Source organism: Tenrec ecaudatus, chromosome 18, assembly GCF_050624435.1.
Source record: "Tenrec ecaudatus isolate mTenEca1 chromosome 18, mTenEca1.hap1, whole genome shotgun sequence".
In the NCBI taxonomy this organism is placed as follows: Eukaryota; Metazoa; Chordata; class Mammalia; order Afrosoricida; family Tenrecidae; genus Tenrec; species Tenrec ecaudatus.
The window spans coordinates 4,763,834-4,786,961 of NC_134547.1; the positions used below are offsets into that span (position 1 = coordinate 4,763,834).

A 23,128-nucleotide genomic window follows, 5' to 3' on the forward strand; every position below is an offset into this window, starting at 1 on the left:
GCTTTGGGCTGCGATCTGCTTGGTTGGCCGTTCAAAACCACCAACAGCTCCGTGGGAGAAAGCCTGGGCTTTCTGTTCCCATAACCAGTTATAGTCTTGGAAACCCACAGGAGGTTGCTATGTGTCAGTATTGACTTGATGACAATGCGTTTGGCTATCTATATAGATTGAAGGAGCTCTTTGGCTCATTGGACTAAACATTGCTGTTGTAACCCAGGGGATGGTGATTCAAAGCCACCAGTTACTTCATTGAGGAAAACTGAAGCTGTCTGCTCCCAAGAAGATATTAAGTTTGGGGAATCCTATGAAGAAGTTCTACTCTGTCCTATAGGGTATGAGATGGAATTAACTCAAAAGCAATGGGAATGGCTTGAGTTTGAAAAATGTATATGTATATGTGTGTGGTTGTGGGTGTTGGGGCATGTAGTAAGACCTCTGGAAGTTTGAACCTAACCTGTGTAAGGCAGAAGCTTCTAGGAGAAGGCAAGCTCAAAGGCATTCCATTAAAATGAGTGATGGAAAGTAGTAGACCGTACACAATCCAAAGCTGAAAACGTGTGAGACCCAGAAAACAAGGCAGTTCCACTGAGTTCTAGTAACAATAGCCGGAATTGGTACACAATCCAGCACCAAAAAGTTCATGGGAAATTTGCCATACCTTTTCATTCCATTTTTCTGTGAACTCTTGAAGTTACATGTATATATTCCAATGATATTTCAAAAGTAAATGGGACTGAGTGATCCAACTGGGTCTGTAGAGAGTTTTCATACGAATTCTTGACATCATGTTCTTCCTGTCATACGTTCTCCAGGGATCAATTTTTCTTGATTGCTTTTGAAGGGTGTGTTTCTCAGCTCCAAATGAAATGATGGTGGGAGTGAGAAGTTTGAAGAAAATCCAAGAATTGGATTTGGGTTTAAAAATCTTTTCAGAGAGACACGAACTCTAGCAAGACACAGGTGCTTCAAATACCAGTCCCTCGAGGCTCAACTTTAGCTTTCCTTATTTTCCTCTATTTGAATTTGTCTGCCTCTAGGATTATGGAAAGGGAGTGTGATAGCTAGGTTTATTGTGTCAACCTGGCCAATAGGAACACGTGGGATTAATAAGGTCTGTTTCATTGGAGGGAAAAGAGATAAATGACTCAGCAAGCCCCACCCCTCTCTCTGTTGAACTTTGTTGATTAGACCAGCATAAAGTTGCTTTAGTTAGTTCTCTGCCTCAACTTGTTAGATACACTACCTGTGGGACAGCCAACCCATGGATCATGTCACTAGAGCTTGAGGTTCTATTCGAGATCTGCTTCACCACCCTGGTAGGGTAAACATCACTTGAGCTTGAGGCTGTTGGATCCTGTTGGCTTGCTAAGCTTCTGAACTACTGACTGTTGGTGACCTGCCTTGCTGTTTGCTGCCTCTGGCCAGACTGCTTGCATTGTCCTGGGGAAGACTCAGCTGTCTGCTTCCTTGACCTTGGAACCAGCAGCCCTCATGATCTGAAGGATTTCCAGTATATTAACTATTCCACGGAATTGAGTTGAACTGAGCCCTCTGTACTACTGTGTGGACTAATTAGCTGTTATATTCCATATATTCATGTGTCCTTATTTTGTTTCTCTAGAGAACCCTGACAGAGGGAGGACCTCTCAAAATATATCAATGGTCTCTTTGGGAATATTTTAGACATTGTATTTGTTTTTAGTAATTAGTAAAGGGAAAAAAGTTTTCAGGGTGAGATTCAGCACCCTAAGTTTGCCACTACAGGTGAAAGGACGATTGCATTTCTGTGGGGAGGTAAGGGCAGAGTCAAAAACCTTCATTTCAAGGTCTGATTGCCTCTCTCATCCTCACCCCCAGCCCCCAACCTGGTGTCTTGACCTTCACAGTGATTTCAGGATCCTGGCAGTGAGAGCCTTCCCTCTTTCCATTGAAGATGCAGAGGATTTACTGATCCAATGCCAAAGTCAGAATAGTAAGTTGTAATTCTTCATGCTGTAGCTTAAGAAGCCTGATTGGAGGCTCACACTCTACAATTTTTATTGGTCTTAATGCAATTCAACAACCCTTACATTGGTAGTTGACGCTCAGTGAGACCACTGACCCCAGTTTTCATGACACTGAAGATTCTAATGTGGAAATAAATCTGTTACATAAATTTCCCCATAAAAACATCAACATGTTTTCAGAATCAACTGAAGTGTTTTTATATAGTGTCCCAAATGTAATGATGAGTCAGATAGTACAGAAACAATGTGCCTGAATTGTAACTGCTAAATTCTAGTCCCTTCATTAACTCTAACAGTGTGGTGAACTGAATGGAAACAATAATTGTGTTTCTACGGCTTTATCTAATCACCTGATCATAATGAGTGAGATTATTTTTGCTCTGGAAGTTAGAGGAGCATTTGGAGGAAAATTAATTTGAAAGAAGAGAGTCACAGGTGGTAGAATAAAAAAAAATAAACCTTACTATCAAGCTCAAATATCTCATGTGGTGTTTTACTTTGCTCTGCAACCTTTCCTCAATACTCTACCATTCACACATATTCATTGTCCCTTACGCAAAAACTTTCTTTCCACCACCCATGATAATTATCAATAATCACTGGTTTCTATGTATTTGCTTATGTTATATAAGTGACATCACACCACGTGTCCTTCATCATGTGACACTTATTTCACTCACCACACATGTTCAATGTTCATTCATGTGTGGCATCATCCAGACTCCATCTGTCTTTATGACTGAAAAAATATTCCATATTTCATATATTCTATATTTTGTCCATTCATGTGCTGATGGGCATTTTGCATACTGCATGTTGGAGACCGTGAACAAAGGATTTATACTTTGAGATCCATTGATCTATTTTGTCTATATCAGCCTCACATTAGTTTAAATTTCACTTTGTACTTCTGCATTGGTAATCAGAAAATTTCACAGGTACTGGTTTCATTGCTACCCTTACATAGTTTGTTTCATGCCTATACACTTAGGATACTATAAAACACTGTACACTAATTTTAGTTCTGGGTGCGCTTGTTCTTGGCAGAAAAGGGATTCTTTCTCCAGCCTCCTTTTACTGAACCATTTTTTATATCCAGTAAATAAAACTGACAGAATGATTCTAGTAACATCGTTACCTTCAGTTCACCTTTATTTTTATCAACATCATTTACCCTTGCTTAAATGTGATATCTATCTTATAGAATAAACATCATCTATCTTATAAACATTTGGAGATACATGTTAATGTTTCTTTGCATAAGTTCTTCTTGTCTATAAAATGATTCTTATTAAGACTCCTCTCACGGGGTTAAGAAGATTAAATCCATTAGGACTTGCAAAGCATTTATAACTACTATGTGTAAATTACATAGATACACATGCATACATGACACACATACATCATATTGGCCCTAGTTTCCTAGAAACAGAGCTACCAGAGGAGAGACATTAGGGAACAGGACTGCGTTCTCTCGCAGGCCAGAAGGCTAGGAGCCTGAACTCTGGCTTTCTGCTCCCTGAAAGAGGTGCAGTCCTAGAAACCCACGGGGCCAGTTCTTCTCCTTAGCATAGGCTTGGTACACAGCAGATTGACTCAATGGCAGGAAGTTTGGATTTGGTTTGATCAGCTGGGGTTGGGAAGGGAGGTTCTTGTCTCTCTGTAGCACTCCTTAGTTCCGTTGTGATTTTTATGTGATGGACAAATGATATGGCTGTTTGTGCTTGCCTCTGGATCTGTGCTGCTCTTTTGATAAACCTGAAATGATTAGGTTCAGAACACACTCGCCATTGGTACAACCATAGTAACAGAACAAAGAAACTCTACTCTGAAACGAAATTCACAGGTACAAGGGCGTATGAGTTACGCAGTGCCGTCCAAATACCCCAAGTGGATGGCTCACACCGAGCATTAGTTTCTCAGTTTAGCTGGCTGGACATTCAGGGCACTCGGCCCGGGGAAACCTTTCCGTCTTCAGCTCCAAGGGAAAGCCCTCGACTCTTCAGCTTGTTTCCCGGTTCCTTGGTAATCTCCAAGTTCCTTGGCACCTGTCTCAGTTTGCCGAGTCTGTCGCCCATCCCCACCTTTTAAAAGAGATTTACTCAAGACACAGTGTACACGCATCCTGCCCCATGACCATAACATACACAACTCATTTCAAAACAGAATCATAACCACAGACACAGAGGTTTAGAATTTACAATATTTGGGGCGTGTGTGTGTCACAATTCAATCTGCCACAAAGGGGGGGGGTGGATAGAGAATGTCATTTTAGAATTCCAATACATATTTTGGGAGTCACACTGCCATACAGGACACATAAAATCTCTATGTAAAACACATGCATACGTGTGTGCATTGGACAACAATCTCATTTTGGGAATACCTTAACAAGAGAAAAATAATGTTTTCATTTTTGCCAAGAAGCTAATTTCTTATCGTAAAGAGAGAATTGGGGGCAGCAATTTCTAGGAGAAAAGGAACCTGCGCCTCTTGTTTCTCACAGGATCCCCTCACTGAAGGTGGATCTCAGCATCTGCAGGTGGTCTGGAGGAACTCCAGGGAGTTGGCAGCACGGATATTTTCTCAGCACGGAATGCAGCTGGGATCTTGGGAAACGTCTTTCTTCTGTCTTGAGTGAATGCAAGTGGTTAATGCCCACTGATGTGATTCTCAGGTACCTGATCGTAGCGAACACCTGGGGTCATTCCAACAGAGTCCCTAGGACAGTGGCAGCTTTGATGGCGGATGTAAACCCGATTTCTATTCCAGCCCGTTACCAGCTGCCCAGGGAGCTCTAGGTAGGCAGGGCTAAAAGTAAAAGCCTTCAAGCACACTGGTTTCTCGATTTGTGTTGGACCCTGAACATGCTGGTTAATATAATTGTTCTGGCAAATGGAGCAAGTATTAGACAACGCAACAGGATTGAGAAGACTTTTTGCATGTCACGAAAGTACCTTCCTCACTGCTTGCAGCGTTTTTATCTTTTCCTGGTGTTTTGTCTTCGGACTCATAATCAAGGTCAGAGGCGCATGGTTTTCATGCTGCACAGACACAAGTAGAGGGCCTAACACCTTCATAGAACAGCCGCTGCCCAGTCTCCCGAGACCAGAGCCAAAGCAGCCTTGTCCTGCCGAGCACCTTTTTTTGTTTTTAAACATGTTCTCTTCTGTTGTCCATATGTGCCTGATGTTGTTTGAAAATCCCACTTGGTGGCTCATGAAAACTTCTGCCTTGTGACTCCACCGAAACCAGGTTCTGTAACCAGGGCAAACCAAACCCACTACCATAAAGTGGATTCCCACTCATGGCAACCCTTTAAGGCAGAGTAGAACAGCTCCTGTGGATGTTTGAGGCTGTCACTCTTGATAGGAGTAGAAAGCCCCGTCTTCCTCCCGCAGAGTGGCTAGTGGATTGGAACTGGTGACCTACTGGCTCGCAGCCCAGTGCATAACCACTATGCCACCAGGGCTCCTCGCCTGCAGTATAAGGAATGAGAAACCTCTCATTCTTGTCAGAAATCTGTTCTATGAAGAGACTTCAAAATGTTCATGTAAAGCTTGCATTATAGTTTAATTCCATTGTTCACAAACTTTTTTGGAAACACCCTGTTGTTGTTTTTTCCTAAAATGTTCAATCATTCATTTATTCAACTCTCAACGCAGTATTCATAATGACATGACAATGATAACACAGGGAGGATAATGTGTCTGAGACATTTGGTTAATGGATCCAATGGGGAAGTTCAGGGTCTACACTTGCATAAGTGTGGGATGTGAAGTGATTTGGAAATTATATACATTCCTTTGACCATGTAGCTCTCCATCTGAAATATAAAACTTGCCCAAGGATTAAGTAGTAAAGGATTGTATAGACAAAAAAGGTTACACGATTTAGAAATTGTTGAATTGATCAAAGTTCTTGTGTGTATATCCCAAACAACAAAACTGAAAATTTTAAAGTTGCATAAAATGGGAGTAATAGTTGTTGTGCACTTAAGAAATAAGAAAGCTGTAACCATGCCAGATTATATACATGGCATGGGATAAAGCTGGAGGGAAATAAAATTATACATTTTTACTTCCCATTTTTATGGTGATGGTAGTCAGTTGAAATATGATTATGGTTAGGTAGACATATTGTCTTAAATTATTTTTGGTTAAAAATGAACAAAGCAAACTGCAGCTACACAAAGGTAAAGCCAAAGTGTTAGATTACTGAGGTTAAGAAAATCACAGAGAAATGCTGCCTGAAATGAGTTCTAGAATTGTGTGTCAATTAGATGTAATGAGCAATATTAACTGTCCATGTTGGACATGGAAAAGGAAAAGGACTCAGGATGGGCACTCTTCACATGCTCTGGTTGCATAGTGGGGTATGCAATGGACTCAGGATGGGCACTCCTGTCCCTAACAAACACATTCACCATGGAACTGATAAGGAGTCTTAGGGATTCGTTATTGTCAAGGATTTGTGTCCTCCACCCCCTCCCCAACCCCCCCAAAAATATTTTAACCCTGTTGAGGCCAAGAATCTTTGTGCTTTGGTATCTAAATGATGATGAGACCAACCCGAAAGATGCAAACTCATGTGATCTGCCCTGATTGAACAGGCTGAGGGTGAAATTTAACACCTTACTCACAGGTCACAGCCTTGACCCAATCTTAAGGGGACAAGGAGAGGAGAGAATGATTGCCCCCCAAATTGAAGAGCCAGAAGCAAAGTGCATCCTTTGGGCTCAGAATCCCAGCACTGAGAACTCCCTAGACCCAGGAAAATGTTGATGCCAAGACACATGGAGATCTCTAGGGGATGCTGGGCTTACAGGTTGTGAAAGACCAGGACTCTCTCTCATGGCCAACAGAGAAGGCTGTTCCTGGAAGCCAGCACTCTGAATTTAGACTTCCAGCTTCCTACCCTGCCAGAGAAGAAATAGTTGTTTGGTAAAATCATTCACCTGCACTAGTTCTGTGATAGTGGCAGCCATGTTTTAAGCGGGAACCAAAACCCAATTTGCTTATGGGTTGTGTTGGCTTTGAAATGTACATGTGTGAGACACATTAGCCAGAAAAAGGAAAAACATGAAAGTTAAAAAAGAGACACATTAAAAAAAAAAGAGAGACACATTAGCTTATACCTTTATGTAGTAACAGTATAAGGTTGATGCAAATTATTAAATTTGAAGTTGTGAAAAATACATTACTTTGGCCTAATAAATGTATATTCAAATTTGTGTCATAAAAACAAAGAATATGTACTTTTTAAAAAACACACATTCCTCTTACCTACTTTAATAATTAAAGAAATTGAAGTAAAGGTGCTAGAGGTGTTGTTGTTGTTGTTGTTGTTTCTCAGAAATGGTCTTCGGAGAGATGACTGGAACTAATGCCATTTGGAAGAAACAATCAGCACCTTTAAATTACCTAACATTACAGACATTTTAAAAATACTAGAATTTACAGATTAGGGAGAGGGGTAGAGAAATTTGTTTGGTAGTTGCATGTAGTCTTTTTTTTAACTGCTGGTAAATAAATGAGAGGAGCCTTTCTAGCATGGCTTATACAAAGCAGACTTGGAGAGTGTTTTTAGCACACATAGAACACTCAAACACATCTGACACGTTCTAACACAAGTAAAAAAAACCAAGCAAACCAAAATATAACACTCATTTTGTAATCCAACAGATCATACTCAACATCCAGTACTATATTTAAGCTATACATTACAATTGAATAATAATAAACAATATCCCAGGAATAGCCCTGGTCTAGTCTCTGACCAGGGCATGTCTAAGCTACATGCACGACATTCATTCACATCATTCAGCATGGTCTTCCATTTATGCCACTGACCTGGCATGAAAGTACAATAATTTCTTCTTTCCGATGGCATATGGTCCAGAGGGTCGCTCAGTAACTTTTCAAAATCATTGTCAGAATTCCACTTTCACAATCCTTTAGAAACCAAAAACCCACCATTTCATGTCTTTCAACATTTGTTCTTTACACCCTATCATTGAGGTTACCATGACATCATGAAACTGGTCACTGGACCCCTCCACATTTCAAGTCTTCCCCTCATTTTCTAACATGTCTTTTCTACTGAAGGAAGATACAATCACTGTTTTCTCATTTGCCACATCTTACTCAGATGTGAGAGAAAGGGATGCCTGATGCAAGCAACATGGAAAATTGAAAACATCATGTTGAATGACAATTGAAAAAGGCGAAACAGTGTTTGCTCTCATTTATATGAAATAAACATATACAGACAAAAGTGCAATGGTTAGGAGTGGGAAGGAGGGCGAAAGAAGTTTGCTTTAGTGTGAAGGCACTGAGTCTATGTTACTTGTGGTGGAATACTTTGGAAAAGGAGAGAAACAATGGAGGCACAACTTAAAGGATTTGCCACGTTGAGTACTGTTGAATTAGAAATGTGGAGGTTGAGATGCGGGTGCAGAAAGGATTGAAGAACGTTTCAAGCCCTGAATTGCAATATTGAAGAATTCAATGGGCAAACTATTGGTGACTGTGGAAGCATCAAAGCTGGAAGGAATACAGTGATTGCTGACATTCAGCCATTTCAGGTGACCAAGAGGCGGTGGCCTTGAAATAAGTCCATGCTGCATTGAGACCATTAGTGAAAATCAAGGCTCCTGGAATTGACAGAATGCCAATGGAAACGTTTCAAAACACTGATGTAGTGCTGGTAGCACTCCAGTACTCAGTACTAAGAAGTTTAGAAGAGTTACCTGGTCAACCCACTGGAAGAGATTCCTATTTATGCCCAACTCAAAGGCGATCCAACAGAATGCAGAGATGACCAAATGTGGATCTTTCCAATGAACCCATGGCCTAATCTCATTAATATCACATGCCAGTAGAATTTTCCTGAAGATAATTAAAATAATTCTTTTATCAGTGTATCAGTGATACAGTGAGTTGTCAAAAAGTCAAACCAGGTTCATACTTTGGACAACTGTCAGGAGAGACCAGTCCCTTGAAAATGACACCGTGCTTGGTAGAGAATCAATGAGAAGTTGGAAGACCCTGAGTGAGACGCATTGACACATTGACTGCGATACCAAACTCACACAGAACGATCGTGAAGATGGTGCAGGACCAGGCAGTGGTTCGTTCTATTGCCCAGAGGGTCTCAGTGAGTCAGAGCTGACTCAGCAGCACCAAACAGAAGAATAAATGATCTGATTTTTAATTACTTGTGAAAATTAGGTGACTCATCACACTCAATGCATTTTAAAACTTCCTCCCTGGTATGAAGTCTTTGGTAAATTCTGAGATCCGTTACCTGACGCCTTTGCCATGTTCAATACATTTCTATGGTTTTGCTTCACAATGCATTCTCTCACGATCTAAAGGGTGCATAAAAGCCTCACTTTCCACCTTACATTTGCGTGGTTTCTCTTCAGGATGCTTACCGATAACTAGGGAGGCTTGGGTTCCACTTAATGGTTTTGGCACATTTCTTACATCTGTAAGGGGAAATATTCTCTGACGAATATTAGGGCTTGAACTTTGACTAAAGATCTTGTCACATAACTTACATTTACATGTTTCTCTCTACTATGGAATTTCTTGTTGGTAAAGACGGAAACGCCTGACAATGCCTTGATCATATTTATGCTGTTTGCAAAACTTCTGCTTCTCTCCAGCTGGACCTCTTTCATAACTCCAAAGATTTGAAGGTGGGCAATCTTTACACATATTCCATTTGCAAAGCTTGCCTCCACTGTGCATTACGTCAGGCTGGATAAGGTTTAAACCCTTCGACAAACGTTGCTACTGTCAATTAGATGGAATGTTTGTCTCCAGGATGGATTCTGTTGAGTACGTTTTCAGTGCTGGATAAAAGTTTTACCACAATCACCTTTGAAAGGCTCTTCTCCAGTATGAATTCTCAAATGTGCCAAAGGTGTGTATGTCTGGCAAAATCCATGTCACATGTATGGTTGGTCTCCTGTATGGATTCTCTGCTGCCTCATGAAGTATTATGATAGGCTAAAGGTTTTTTTTTTTGCCAGTTTTATCTTTTAGGATTTCTCTCTAATATGAATGTGCATGGCCCCACAAGTATGAATGATAAATTAATTACTACATTCATTCCTTTTGAAAGGCTCTTGCCATTGTGAATTATTTTGGATAAGATTTGCACGATTGGTAAAGGCTTTGTCACACTCATTACATTTGTAAGGTCTCTATTCAGAATAAATTCTCTGATAATTGGTGATAATTGAGCACCAGCTAAAATTCTCCCCATATTTTTCACCTTTGTTAAATTTTTCTCTAGTATGCATTGTGTGGTGAGCAACCAATGAAGGATGCATAATCACCTTTCCATATTTATTACAAATGTTGGTTTTGCCATTTGTTCTTTGAACGGGAGAAAGCGAGGCACCAATATTATAAGATTTATCAACTTTAATACATTTGTCTTTCTCCTCATTACAAGATGTGACTGGATAGATACTAAATCCAATCTATTTTGCAAAGGTTTATTTTTTTCCCCAATCTGTTATATTTTAGTTTTTAACAATTCTAAAAACAGAAGTTATGTTTGAAATACTGATCTGTACTTCAACAGATATATTTGTTTTTGTTAAAATTACTTCAAGAAGTGCTACGTTCATGATGCGTCACACCAGTGAGATTTTTGTTAGGGTCCTAGATATGCCTTTGCAATTTCTTTGATGGCGCTACTGACTCTCAATCTCATCATGTTTCCCTGGAAATCCCTGAAGTCAAAATCCTTCCATATTAAGGCTCTCAAAACTTTCATCCTTACTAAATTTTGGCATAATGCTCCTTTATTAATTTCCTCTTTGGTGATAATTTCTTGGTCACAAACCTAGCATACACCTGAAAGATAATATAAAAGCAGAGGCTTCCTAGTATTTAGGATTGGAAGGTGGATATTTTATATTGAGAAATCTAATATTAAAAGAAAGTACTATGACAGCGATGACATTTTCCAATGATGGCATTTACAAGTTTATAAACACAGATTAAAGAAAGGGTGATTGCATGTAACCAGAGGGGGTTTTCATAGACATCTTAAAGGACTCTTCACTTCATAGGAAACATATGGTCTCATATTTGAAAATGGTTTAACATCAGCATATAGTTAGCAAATAATTACTGAACATTAAACTTGCTAAAGCACAATACTCTGCAATGTAGTAAATAGTCTACAAGGGCCCTCCCCTGTACCCCGCCTCCCCCCCCCCAAAAAAAAAGAGAGAGAGAAAAGCTCTGCTGGGCAGAGCTTTTGTAGTGCGCATTTTTAACACTAGGAAAGCATCAAGGAACTCCCTCTGAGCTCCTGCACCCAGTGGCGCATCCTGGGAAGGTTCTCTCTGGTCACAGAGAATTTCTTCGTAAAAGCAGTTTCGCTCAAACCTCGTTTTTGTGATTGCTGATTTAAGAGAACAGCGTATGGTCGTGAAGTTTTGTTGCTTGCTTGGGAGAAAACGTTGCAGCAGCTGTGATGTGGAACACAGTGTACAGGGACAGCGCTGTGGAAAAAACCCAAGTGTACAAATGGCTTTCTTGTCTCAAAAAGGGTGAAATGTCAACTGATGACAAACCTTGTTCTGGACATCCGTCAACTTGCCAAATGGACAAAAATGTTGAGTCATATTACATTTTGAGTTTGTTCCACGAGGTGAGACTGTTAATCAAGCTCTCTATTTAGAGGTTCTGAAAATATATCATACAACAGTGTGTGACAAAAAAGGCCTGATTTGTGGCAGATAGGGGACTGGTTTTGCTATAACACACTTGCTCATGCAACCATCTCAGTGATCCAGTTTTAGGTAAAAAAAACATCATGCCTCTCTTGCCCCACTCACATTACTCACCTGGCTTTTCTTGGTGCGACTTTTGTTCCCACAATTGAAGAGGGACATGAAAGGGCAGTGATGGGACGACATGGAAGAGGCGAAGAACAAAAAGCGAGGGAGGTGCTGTCAGTCATCCAAACATATGAGTTTGAAAAATGTTTCCAAGGCCGGAATCAAAGATTTGACAAACGTATTAAGTGCGATGGAGAGTGCTTCGAAGGTGATAAGGTTGCTTAGTAAAAAAAATTTAAAAGCATAGTTTTGGAAAAAAAAAATCTGCTTTTGGGGGGTACCCCCCCCTCGTACAACAAACATAAAATTAAATTTTAAGTCAGAATTAGGAAACCAAAATTTCACTAGGAAAAAAAAATCAAGAAACATTTAATAAAACTTCAGAGAATTACAAAATACTCTAAATATGTTACAAAACAATCTATAAGCATAAAGAATTGACACGTTTGTAACATGAATCACTGGTGCCTGGCTGGTGGCTATAGATTGAGTGTTGATGTTCAGTGCCTCCAAATAGGCTGACTCATGACACTATTGAAAGAATGGAACACTGGTCCTGTGCCATCTTCACAATTGCTGGCTATGTTTGAGGCCACTTGGCAGCTATTACGTCAATTCATTTCATTGAGAGTGTCCTTTTTCCACTGGTCTTCTACCAAGCTTGAGGTCCTTTACCCAGGGTATGGGCCCTCGAGATACGCTCCAAGTATGTGACAGGACGTCTCACCATCCTAGTCCCCAAAGAGCATTCTGGCTGTACTTCTTCCAAGACAGATTGTTAGTTTTTGTCACGGAGAGAGGAGACTGAGAAAGTGAATCAAGACAAGGTGATGAAGGACTTGTGTGTGGTTGGCTAAATGATGGTGCAGACTGTCCACCTGAATCTTAATATGCTTTTTATAATGCGCAAATTTGGTGTTAAATCTATGCAAAACTGAAAAAAATTTCAGAATTAGTGGTTTCCAAAAAGCCTCACACATATACGAGTCGAATGGAGTCATTCAAATTTTCTGACACTGTGTAGGAACATTATCTGAGGACTAACTTGTGTTCCTTTGTTGAATCTCAACACGAGTTTAATGGAGACAACTGTTGTCTCTTATCAAAACTATTTCTCCTTGGTGTGAGATGTCTAGCAAGGCAACATTTTATTCTAACATACACAGGGATGCCATGGACTAGAGCCAAATCAATGGCAACCAATAACTACATTTCCTCATTGAAGGAGAAATAATTTAGAGAAAATATTTTCAAAATTGAGCATTTTAGGTGGATGGAAAAAAACAACTGGGATCCCGTCAAGCTCAGTTACATATGGTAATATGTTCTCTAGTTTTGAATTGCTCGAATATTTTTAGGCTCATACTCACTTATCAAATTTAATCAAATGACAAGGTTCTTGACATTTCAGATTCCATTTCACATATTTTCCTCTTAATACTTTTTCTAAATGTCACATTAATTTTGAGAATGTCAGTTAATATCGTATCATTACTCTTAAGTAGGCAATAGTATTTTATATACTTTTTTGGTAAAAAATATATTGAATACACTTTCCAAGTGAACATTTTTAGGTGTAGAATTTAGGGACATAGATTACATTAATTGGCAATCATTATCCATAATCATGACCCAATATCCCATCATCATAAACTCCCTGCTTCTTATGCAATGACTTTCCTTTCCCATCTGTCCTGTGGCTAATACCAATAAACTTTGGTCTATACATTTGCCTATTCTTGTTTTTCATGTAAGTAAAATCATACAAGGGGGAAACATAAAGCTCATGGAAAAATTTTATTATCTTTTAATTCATTTTTTCCACAAACTTTTTTGAAGCCTATATATACATACGTATAATATACTGCATCATTGTGACCCACATGGGTCTTCTGAGGCAGCTCCTGTGTGTGTAATATATATATATATATCTCCATCTGTAAATTTATACATTTAAAAATCACTTATCTGACAGGTTATACAAAACGTACCACAGACAAGATGACTCATGAGTCTTTAGGTTGTCGATCCTTGTATAGATTACAAGTTTTCCACGTGGGAAGTTGTGGCATAACTGGCACCAACATGCACTACTAGCAGGAATAACAAATAGTAGCCGGAGCAGAAATCAGTCCTGTGGTTCCTCAGAATGTTGAACATAAAACTACCACAGGAAAGAACAAAAAACTACCACATGATCCAGCAATTCCATTCCTAAGTCTATAGGAAGGCATGATAACAGGAACACAAACCTACACGCCAGTGTGCATGGAAGCACTTTTCACAAAAGCCCAAAGGTGGAAACAGCCAATTCCACCAACAGATACATGGAGGAAGAAAATATGATACACATATAATGGAATATCACACATCTAACTTCTGTTAGAACATGGACAGATGCTAAAAATACGCTGCGTCACAACAGGGCATACATAGTATGATCTGACTTATGCAAAGTAAGGAAATATATAGAAGCCAAAGATTATTGCTAACTGGGGGACAAGAAAGGCAGATCAATAGTTGGGGGGACAGAATTTATATTATTGGTGGTGGAAGAGGTTGGGAGACTACAGAGGTAATAGTGGCACAATGTGAAAGTGTAATCGAAACCATCAACTGTAACGGTGGAAATTATGCTGGTTAATGTTTTGACATATTTTATTTTCACCACACATCAAAAAAGGGCCTTGTAAAAATATAATTGTGTGGTCATGTTCATGAATAGTGATGTAGAGGGTCAGGGAAATTGAATCGGAAAATGGCACCTTTTCTTAATAGCCACATCGGTGTTCAAGAGATAGAGTGTGGTGACAGTGACTCGGGTACACATTATGAGGTATCGGCATTCCCCAAATTGCATATCGTTTGATTTCACCAAGGGAAGAAATGATCATAGATGCCATTCTTCCTTGAGAGTATAACACGTTTGTTATTCAGTGCCTCAGTGATATGGGATCTCTCTAACAGAAGGAAGACAACTTGGACTTGTGAAAAATTATGGAACTCAAATGAACTCTTGACATATTCTAAATAAAAGGGCGCAAAATACATATTAATGGCTAACTGTAAATCCTATCTATGCACTATATTCTCATTCTTTTGCTTACTGATAACTTCTGATAACTTCTTCAGATTACAAACAAAAAAACCGAACGTCCTGCCATCAAGTCAATTTCGATTCACAGTGCCCTTTTGAAGAACTGGCACTGCGGATTTCCCAGGCTGCGATCTTTACAGGAATAGAAAGTCTAATTTCACTCCTGCGGAGTAGCTGGTGGGTTCAAACTTTGCAACCCCCTACTCTACTTGGTCTCCAATAGTAATTTTTTACATGAATTTCACTACACAACAGCTATTTACTTTCAAAGGAGAAACTAACATTTACCTCTATTCTACTATTTGAAGGCTTTTCCGAAGTCCGTGGGAAAATTCCATTGCCTTTCTACTGCATTTTGCCACAAACTTAAATGCCCCCTAGCAGTCCCTACTAATCAATAAAACTACTTCACTAGAAAGCTCTCCATGTTCTCCCCTTTTCCTTGGGTTTCACGGTCAGCTGATAAGCACTCCTTTCTGATAACTCATAGTGGCTCCCTGCCATCCATCCAACTCGTAGAAAGGGATGTTGCCCATATTAAATATGGTGACTCAGGGTCACAGTTTTACATCTGTTCCCTTCCCCTACTCCAGTGTCTTTCCGCTACACCACACTGTAGGAATGCCCTCTCCTGGATGCAGTCTCACTGTCATCTTGCCGATCTCTTTCTGGAGTACTTAACAATGGCACGAGCAACGTTTGTGAAGAAGGCCTAACATCCATCATCTTTTACGCCTCTGGCTGACTCACACCAATAGTAGTATAACCTTCAAAAGAAACCTCAAATACAAGCAGATGAAAAACTCAACAGAATTGGACTTTCCAGCAGACCCTCTTGCTCAGTTGACACTCAACAATGCATGGCTTTTCAATGATTCTGACCGGCACTTATTCTGGAGATTTAACAATTGAAGTTAATTTTCAAGTGGAACGACCGATTTAGTTCACTCAAGAATGAATTTTCTGGTGTTTGGTCCAGGGTGGAATTGGTTAAACAATAGGCCACGTTCATTGCACTCGTGAGGTCTCGCTCCATTTTGGACTCTGATGAATCCTGAAGTCACGACATGGCCTAAAGGCCTTGCCATTCAAAACATGTATATGGTTTCTCTCCAATATGCATTCTCTCATGTTCCCAAAGGTGGGAACGTTTGAGAAAAGCCTTGTCACACACATTACATTTGTACTGTTTCTCTCCAGGATGTATGTTCTGATGCCTAGTGAGGCTTGAGTACTGCTTGAAGGCTTTGCCACATTCTTTACATTTGTAAGGTCTCTCCCCAGTGTGGATTCTTTGATGAATATTAAGGCTTGAATTTTGACTAAAGGCCCTGCCACATATATTACATTTATATGGTTTCTCTCCTGTATGGATTCTCTTGTGTTGAGTAAGATTTGAACTCCCGGTAAAGGCTTTACCACATTCATTACATTTATAAGGCTTCTCTCCAGTATGGATTCTCTCATGACCCCAGAGGTGTGAACGCGTGGGGAAATTCTTACCACATACCTTACATTTGTAAGGTTTCTCACCAGTATGGATCCTCTGATGTTGAGTCAGGTTGGACCGCTCAGTAAAACCTTTGCCACAGTCATTGCACTTGAAAGGTTTCTCTCCAGTATGAATTCTCTCATGTCCCCAAAGGTGGGAACTTATGGTGAAATCCTTTCCACATATATTACATTTATAGGGCTTCTCTCCGGTATGGATTCTTTGATGCCTTGTGAGATTTGAGAGGCGGTTAAAGGCTTTACCACAATCATTACATTTGTAAGGTTTCTCTCCTGTATGAATTCTCTCGTGACCCCACAAGTAAGAACGTCTGGTAAATTCCTTCCCACATTCGTTACATTTGTACGGTTTCTCTCCACTGTGGATCCTCTTGTGTTGAGTAAGGTTTGAACGGCCGGTAAAGGCTTTGCCACATTCATTACATATGTAAGGTCTCTCCTCAGAATGAGTTCTCTGGTGTTTGGTGAGAATTGAGCACTGGCTAAAAGCCTTCCCGCATTCATTGCATTTGTAAGGTTTTTCTCTAGTGAGCATTTTCTGATGTTGGGTAAACAATGAAGGATGCACAATCACGTCGTCATATTCACTAAAAATGTTCACTTTGTCATCGGGAATACTTCTGTGAGCTGGTGAAATGGATGAGCCATTGTTGATAAATGTCTCAACTTGATTACAATCATATATTTTCTTCTGAATTTGAAATCGCTGCATTTCAGCAAAATGTGTCTGAAAGCTGAATCCAATTGTATTTTGTAAAAGTTTCCTATATTTTATTCCTGCAAAGTCTATGTTATGCTTTAGTTTTAACAAATTTTTTACAAACGAGTACTGTTTGAAATACTGATATGCACTTTCACTTACAGAGATACTCTGATTTAGTGGGAAATTAGTCCAGGGGTGGTTAAATTGTGGGCCTCTGGTACCAAATATGCTTTTGTTATGGGTCATAAGCACTCCTTCATAATTTTGTGCATCAAATGTCCACTGACTTTCAAGTTCACACTTGTTTTCTCTGACATTGCTGAAATAAAAATCATCAATACCATGGCTTTCTTGTTCTTCCACTATCACAGGTTGATATAGCTCTCCTTTATTTTCATTTTTCAATGGTAATTCCTTGATCACAGAATTAGTAGCGATATCTGAAAGATACATAAAAGCCACGGGCTTCCTATTAGACTTGGAAGGTAAGTATTTTATATTGAGAAACAATATTACAGAAAAAGTAATAGTTTCAAATGAGCGCATACGAAACTTTGCAATTAGACTTCCATAGCATAGAGAATTGGATTTCTCAATAAAGAAATTATTTCTCAATAATGTCATTATTGACATTTTCTCACAGTCATCCCAAAGCATATATCCACTCAGAAGAGACTTAGGGAGCTCTTATAGTAGAGATGAAATCGATGTGCGATTCCAAACTGGAAAACCAAATTCATTGTCCTTGAGTTAATTCTAACTCACAGTGACCCTATAGGATAAAGCAGAACTGCCCCTCTGGATTCCTGAGTTTGTAAACATTTATGGGGACAGAAGCACTCATCTATCCGGAGCAAGAGGAAACAACTGAAGTGAACAACAGACTCACTGGGAAAATCCTGGGAATAAAAACTAGGATGATGTTTTGAGGATTAAGTGTTTTGACAGCTCCTGCATAATTCTTTGGCATCTGTAAGGTCATGCATAGACCTGCGTGTGGATTCACTGATGCTAAAGAAAAGCTCTGAAACTCTCCAAAGCGTTCACATTTTGAGGGAGAATCAGGCACTCTGCAAGCAGAAAGGGAAACTCGTGGCAGGGTTCTTAACTGTCTAATATGTTTCTAACAGACACACAAGGTCAATCTGCTACAAGTGGGAGGGTCTTTGTTGTTATTGTTCCAGTGTTTCAGGTCATCTCTGCAAATCAGTACTGATGACTCAATCAATCGAGAGATTTCAGTGGCCACATAGGAAAAACATGATATGAGAGCCGAGGGGTTAATAAACTAATATCACCAATCATAACGTTCAATAACAAACCAGGGAAGGAGTAGAATTGGATTTTCAGATTTGCCACAATATAAAAAGGAGCTTCCAAAAGTTTGTGGGAAAATCCCATTACTTTTGTTCAAAATTTCCACAACTTTTTCGAAGCCCTTTTGTAATAGTAAAAAATATATAAAGAGATTATGCTTTTGAATTATTGTACTGGTGAAGAACATTGACTATACCATGGACTCAAGAAGAGTGAACAAATATGAAGTACAATGAGAATGCTCCTTAGAAGTAAGGTTAGTGACACTTTATCTCACACGCTGCAGACAAAATATCAGGCGTCCTTGAAGAAGACATCATGCTTTGGAAAGTAGAAGGTTAGTGAAAAGAGAAAACTGTTAGTGACAACGGATTGACACAGGGGCTGCTGCAACAATGGGCTCAAACACACTACTGATTGAGAACGGTGAACATGGGGCCACGAGGAAAGGGCATCTAACAATATTAAAGCGCTAGCTTTTAGAACACAGGGGCAGGGAAAGCAAAAAGTAAGAAAGTATCCATACAGCAGAAACATTAGTAAAACTTGGACCTGAGTAAATTCAAGCAAGGGACTACTAGAGAAACACTTTAAGTATTTTAAACATATCCTAAGAGCTAAAGGAAAACATGATCCATGTACTAAAGGGAATGAGGACAATGAAGTTTCAATAAGCAGAGAATATCAGTAATATAGAAAAAATTCATAAAGGACATAAGTGTCTATTTTGGAATTGAAAAGAACAATAACTAAAATAAAATGCCAAAGGAGGTTCAAACTTGTAGACAAGTTTATTGAATTATCCATTCTGTGGAACAGAGGGGGGAAAAAAAGGTTGGGGCGGGGAAGCTAAATGAACAGAGCCTAAGAGACTTGTGGAACATCATCCAGTACCATCAACATACGTATAATGGCCGTCCCAAAAGGCAAGGAACGAAAGGGGCACAGATTTTGAAGTTAAAATGGTTAAAAACTTCCAAAATACGATGAACCGCATGAATCTACATATATAAGAAACCGAACATATCCCACGCAGGAGAAACTTGAAATCTGAACCAAGTCACATTCAAAGATAAGATAATGAAGAATCTGAGAGCAGCAAGGGCAAGGCAACCAGTCACATAATAGGGGAGGGAAGGGATCTTTACTAATATTGACAGCTGATTTTTCCTCTAAAACCCTGGAGGCCAGAAGGTAGTAAAAAGACATGTAATGTCCTCAAAGAAAAAACTGACAACCAAGAATTTTGCATTAGGCAAAACTATCCTTTAAAAAGGAAGGGAAAATCAAGACATTCTCAGATTAAGAATAGCTGAAATTTCATCAGTAGCCATTCCCTATTAGAGTGCTACAATGTGCTGAGGTTGAGGTTGTACAGAAATTGAACCACTTGTGCACTGTGGTAGCAATGCAAAGTGGTGTAAATTCCGTGGAACATAGTTTGGCCACGCCAAACATAGATTTACATATGATCGAGCAACATCACAAATGCTAAATAGGGGGGATTGGTCAGTTTTGCGATTTCTCTAGCTATAAGAATGAGGCATCTCAGAAGCAAAAAAGGAGATAATCCCAGGATCACCAGGGAAGAACCACCAGTCTAGCACATTTGCAATCCCTGAGAAAAATGGCGGAGGCTGAGAACAGAGACACCAGAGGCTGCAGAGTGAAGACCACGGAACAGAGGAGCCATGCCAAGACAGAGCAGAGGGGCTGTACCTGTGAGACCTGAGGCAGTGAGGTGGAATGGCAGGTGGGCTTGCTGGCTAAGGAGAGGCATGACTGCCGGACTGCTTGCTGATCCTGACTTGTGATAACCTATTAACTTCCTTAATAAATCCCCATAAGCGTTGAGTGTTGTCTTTGAATCATTGAACCCAATAGAAACATGGTTAGTTCATGTGGGGAGCAGTTGGTATCAGAATAGGGTAAAAGAAAGATGGGAAGGGGGAGCTATTTGACCTCTGCCTGGTGGCACATGGCTTTGGGATGGTATAGAGACAGGGCTTCCTTTTCCTCACTGAAGCCAGGGGAGGTCAGCTATGACCCATGTGCCCTTCCGTACATACTGTGAAAGCTATGAGAGGTGAGAAATGAATGACTGTCTTGTTTTCCCAAGACTCACAAAAGCTTTGACCGCTTTTCTATCACTAACTTTTAGTGGAAGAGATTTGAGTTTTCCATCTCTGACAAGTTTTTGCCTTACACAGGTTCCAGCTTTCAGTGTACCACAATGGAATATTGCTCAGTTATCAAGTTCTGATACATGTTCACACGATTGAAACTTAAACTCATTATGCTCTGAAAGCATAAATATCGTGTAGCTATACTTAGGAAGTAGCTAAGAGAAGCAGAAGCCATCAAAAGAAAAGCTTAGTGGTTATCAGGAACAGAAGAGAGTATGGAGTGGGGTTTAAAAAAAAGAAGAAGAAGAAAACAAATCCTCATTAAATAAAATAAGAAATTCTCGTTAAATGACAGGTCAGTGGAGTTAAACTGTCTTCTTGAAACTATGTCCACTGACTGGGTAAAGACAGATTCACCAGGATGATCATTTGCTCAATGTTATTTACTATCAGTGATCCTCAGGCTTTCACACGTATCAGTCACCTGGATGGCTTAATAAGGTAAGGGTTATTGGGTGCCATGACCAGAATTTCTGATTCAGTGAGTCAGATGACAAAGCACACCAGGAATATCAGCAATCCTTGAGACAGGAACATGCTCAGACCCGCCACTAGACATAATGAATTCGGGACTACGATGCCCAGCAATCTGTCCTGGTGATTATCACGCACGTTCACGTTGAGAAGCAACAGCGTATTAGAGCCTGTAGAGAAGCAATGGTGTCTTGCATGAGAAAACTACACAGCATGGCCTTTATAGCATGAAAGTGTTTGGGTCTTAATTTTGTTTTAAGATGTTCTAACACAAATGGGGAGCTGAGATCAGGGGCTCAAGTGGGGAGAGAATGCTTTGAAAGTGCTGATGGCGGCATATGTGCAAATGTGCTTGATATATTGGAGGAATGTATGGATTGTGATGAGATGTAAGAGTCCCCGATAAAAGTATTATATATATATATATATATATATAAAAGATGTTCCAACACAGTAAGTGGCTCAGATTGACATCATGAAAAGAACCTGCCTCAACTTTCCGTCTCTATTCTTGTCCCTGGCCATTACCACTCTTCACCAGAGACCGTCCTTGTCATTAGAGTGGATTAAGGAGACTCAACATAGGGGTATTTTACATTTGTAAGTGACAAAGAACTCTGGTGGCATAGTGGTTACACAATGGGATACTGATTGCAAGGTCAGCAGTTTGACACCGTCAGCCACTCTGAGGGAGAAAGATGAGGCTTTCTACTCCTGTCAAGAATTAGTTTCGGAAAAAAACAAAGGCAGTTCTACAACGCCTCTATGCGTCGTCATGGACTTACAATTGACATGATAAGTCTGACAAGAAGGCGGAGGACTTAAACAGTGGTAAAGTCTTAATGAACAATCGGGATAATAATGTAACTGAGAATGTAGTCTCACATACCCCCACAATAAAAATATCGACTCCCACTGGTATTTATCCCTAAAACTATTGGCGGAGGTAGCTAAAAGAACATCTGCTGGTGTGCTGCTTGAGCATTGGTCAAAACACGAATGTTTTTGTAGAGTTAAGTGATCCGGGGGACTAGATTTGGGCCCCAGGAAGGGTGGGGGCGGGGAGGAAGTTAAGACATTACTACATAAAGGAAAACTCAGGGAGGTCATCACTAATGGACCCCTCCTGCAGGAAAAGGTAACAGGAGTTATGTAGGCTACAATGAAAGCAAATCGGAGCCGCAATATCCCGGCGTGGAGTAGTGAACCAGTGGAGAGGTCTGGGAGGCTGGCCCCAGCACCATAAATTAAGTGGATTCCTGCCCCTCCCCCGAAAAGAATTTGTTCCAAAGGACAACATTGACTCTGCAGTTCCGGGAGAGGGACATATCTGATCAGAGCACACGGGAGCAGATGAAGGGGCAGGAGGAGAGAGTGGAACACAGCCTGGCCCACCAGGCCGTGAGGATGATGTTCCTGATTAGAGCAGCCAGTCCACAGAGAGAACAACATGGCTGGCCCCACTATGAGAAATGATGCCCCTCAGTGACTAAGGGCGATACAGGGGACTGCACCGGAGACAGAGTGTGGGAATTGCACCTGACCTGATCCCACCACACCGAGGAAAAGCACTGGGGGAGTGCAGCGGAACAGCAAGGGAATGGAGCGGCAAGGTCCCCAGGGAATGCTGAAAGTGGACTTTGGGGCCAGAGCGTGGTGCCCCAACAGACTGGACTGGAAAACGCTCCTAAGGGCCAGCAAACGATCCCTGAACTAACTACAAGCTTTTCTCTTGTGAAGTGTTTTGTTCTGTTCTTTGTCAGTGGTTTGTTTTTGTTGTTTTGTTGTCTGGTTGTATACTGTTGCTTTGTTTTCCTCTGTCTTGTTTTCGTGCATGTTAGTGTCTCCACAGGTCTGTCTGAATAGGACAGGCTGGATGAACTATCTGGAGGAAAAACAACGGGACCGACAGTTCCGGGGGGACTTGGGGTGGGGGGTAGGGGGGGTTAGGAAGTGGTGTTA

General features: G+C 40.3%; 1 protein-coding gene across 1 annotated transcript in view; it reads right to left on the reverse strand.

Moving 5' to 3' along the window:
* Nucleotides 1-11,275: 11,275 nt before the first annotated feature.
* Nucleotides 11,276-23,128, reverse strand: part of ZNF845 (zinc finger protein 845) — a 46,799-nt gene continuing 34,946 nt past the window's right edge. Inside the window, exon 9 of the mRNA XM_075537842.1 lies at nucleotides 11,276-17,629. Within this exon, the coding sequence (XP_075393957.1) occupies nucleotides 16,047-17,629 (1,583 nt within the window). The 3' untranslated portion in view covers nucleotides 11,276-16,046. The remainder of the gene's footprint in view (nucleotides 17,630-23,128) is intronic.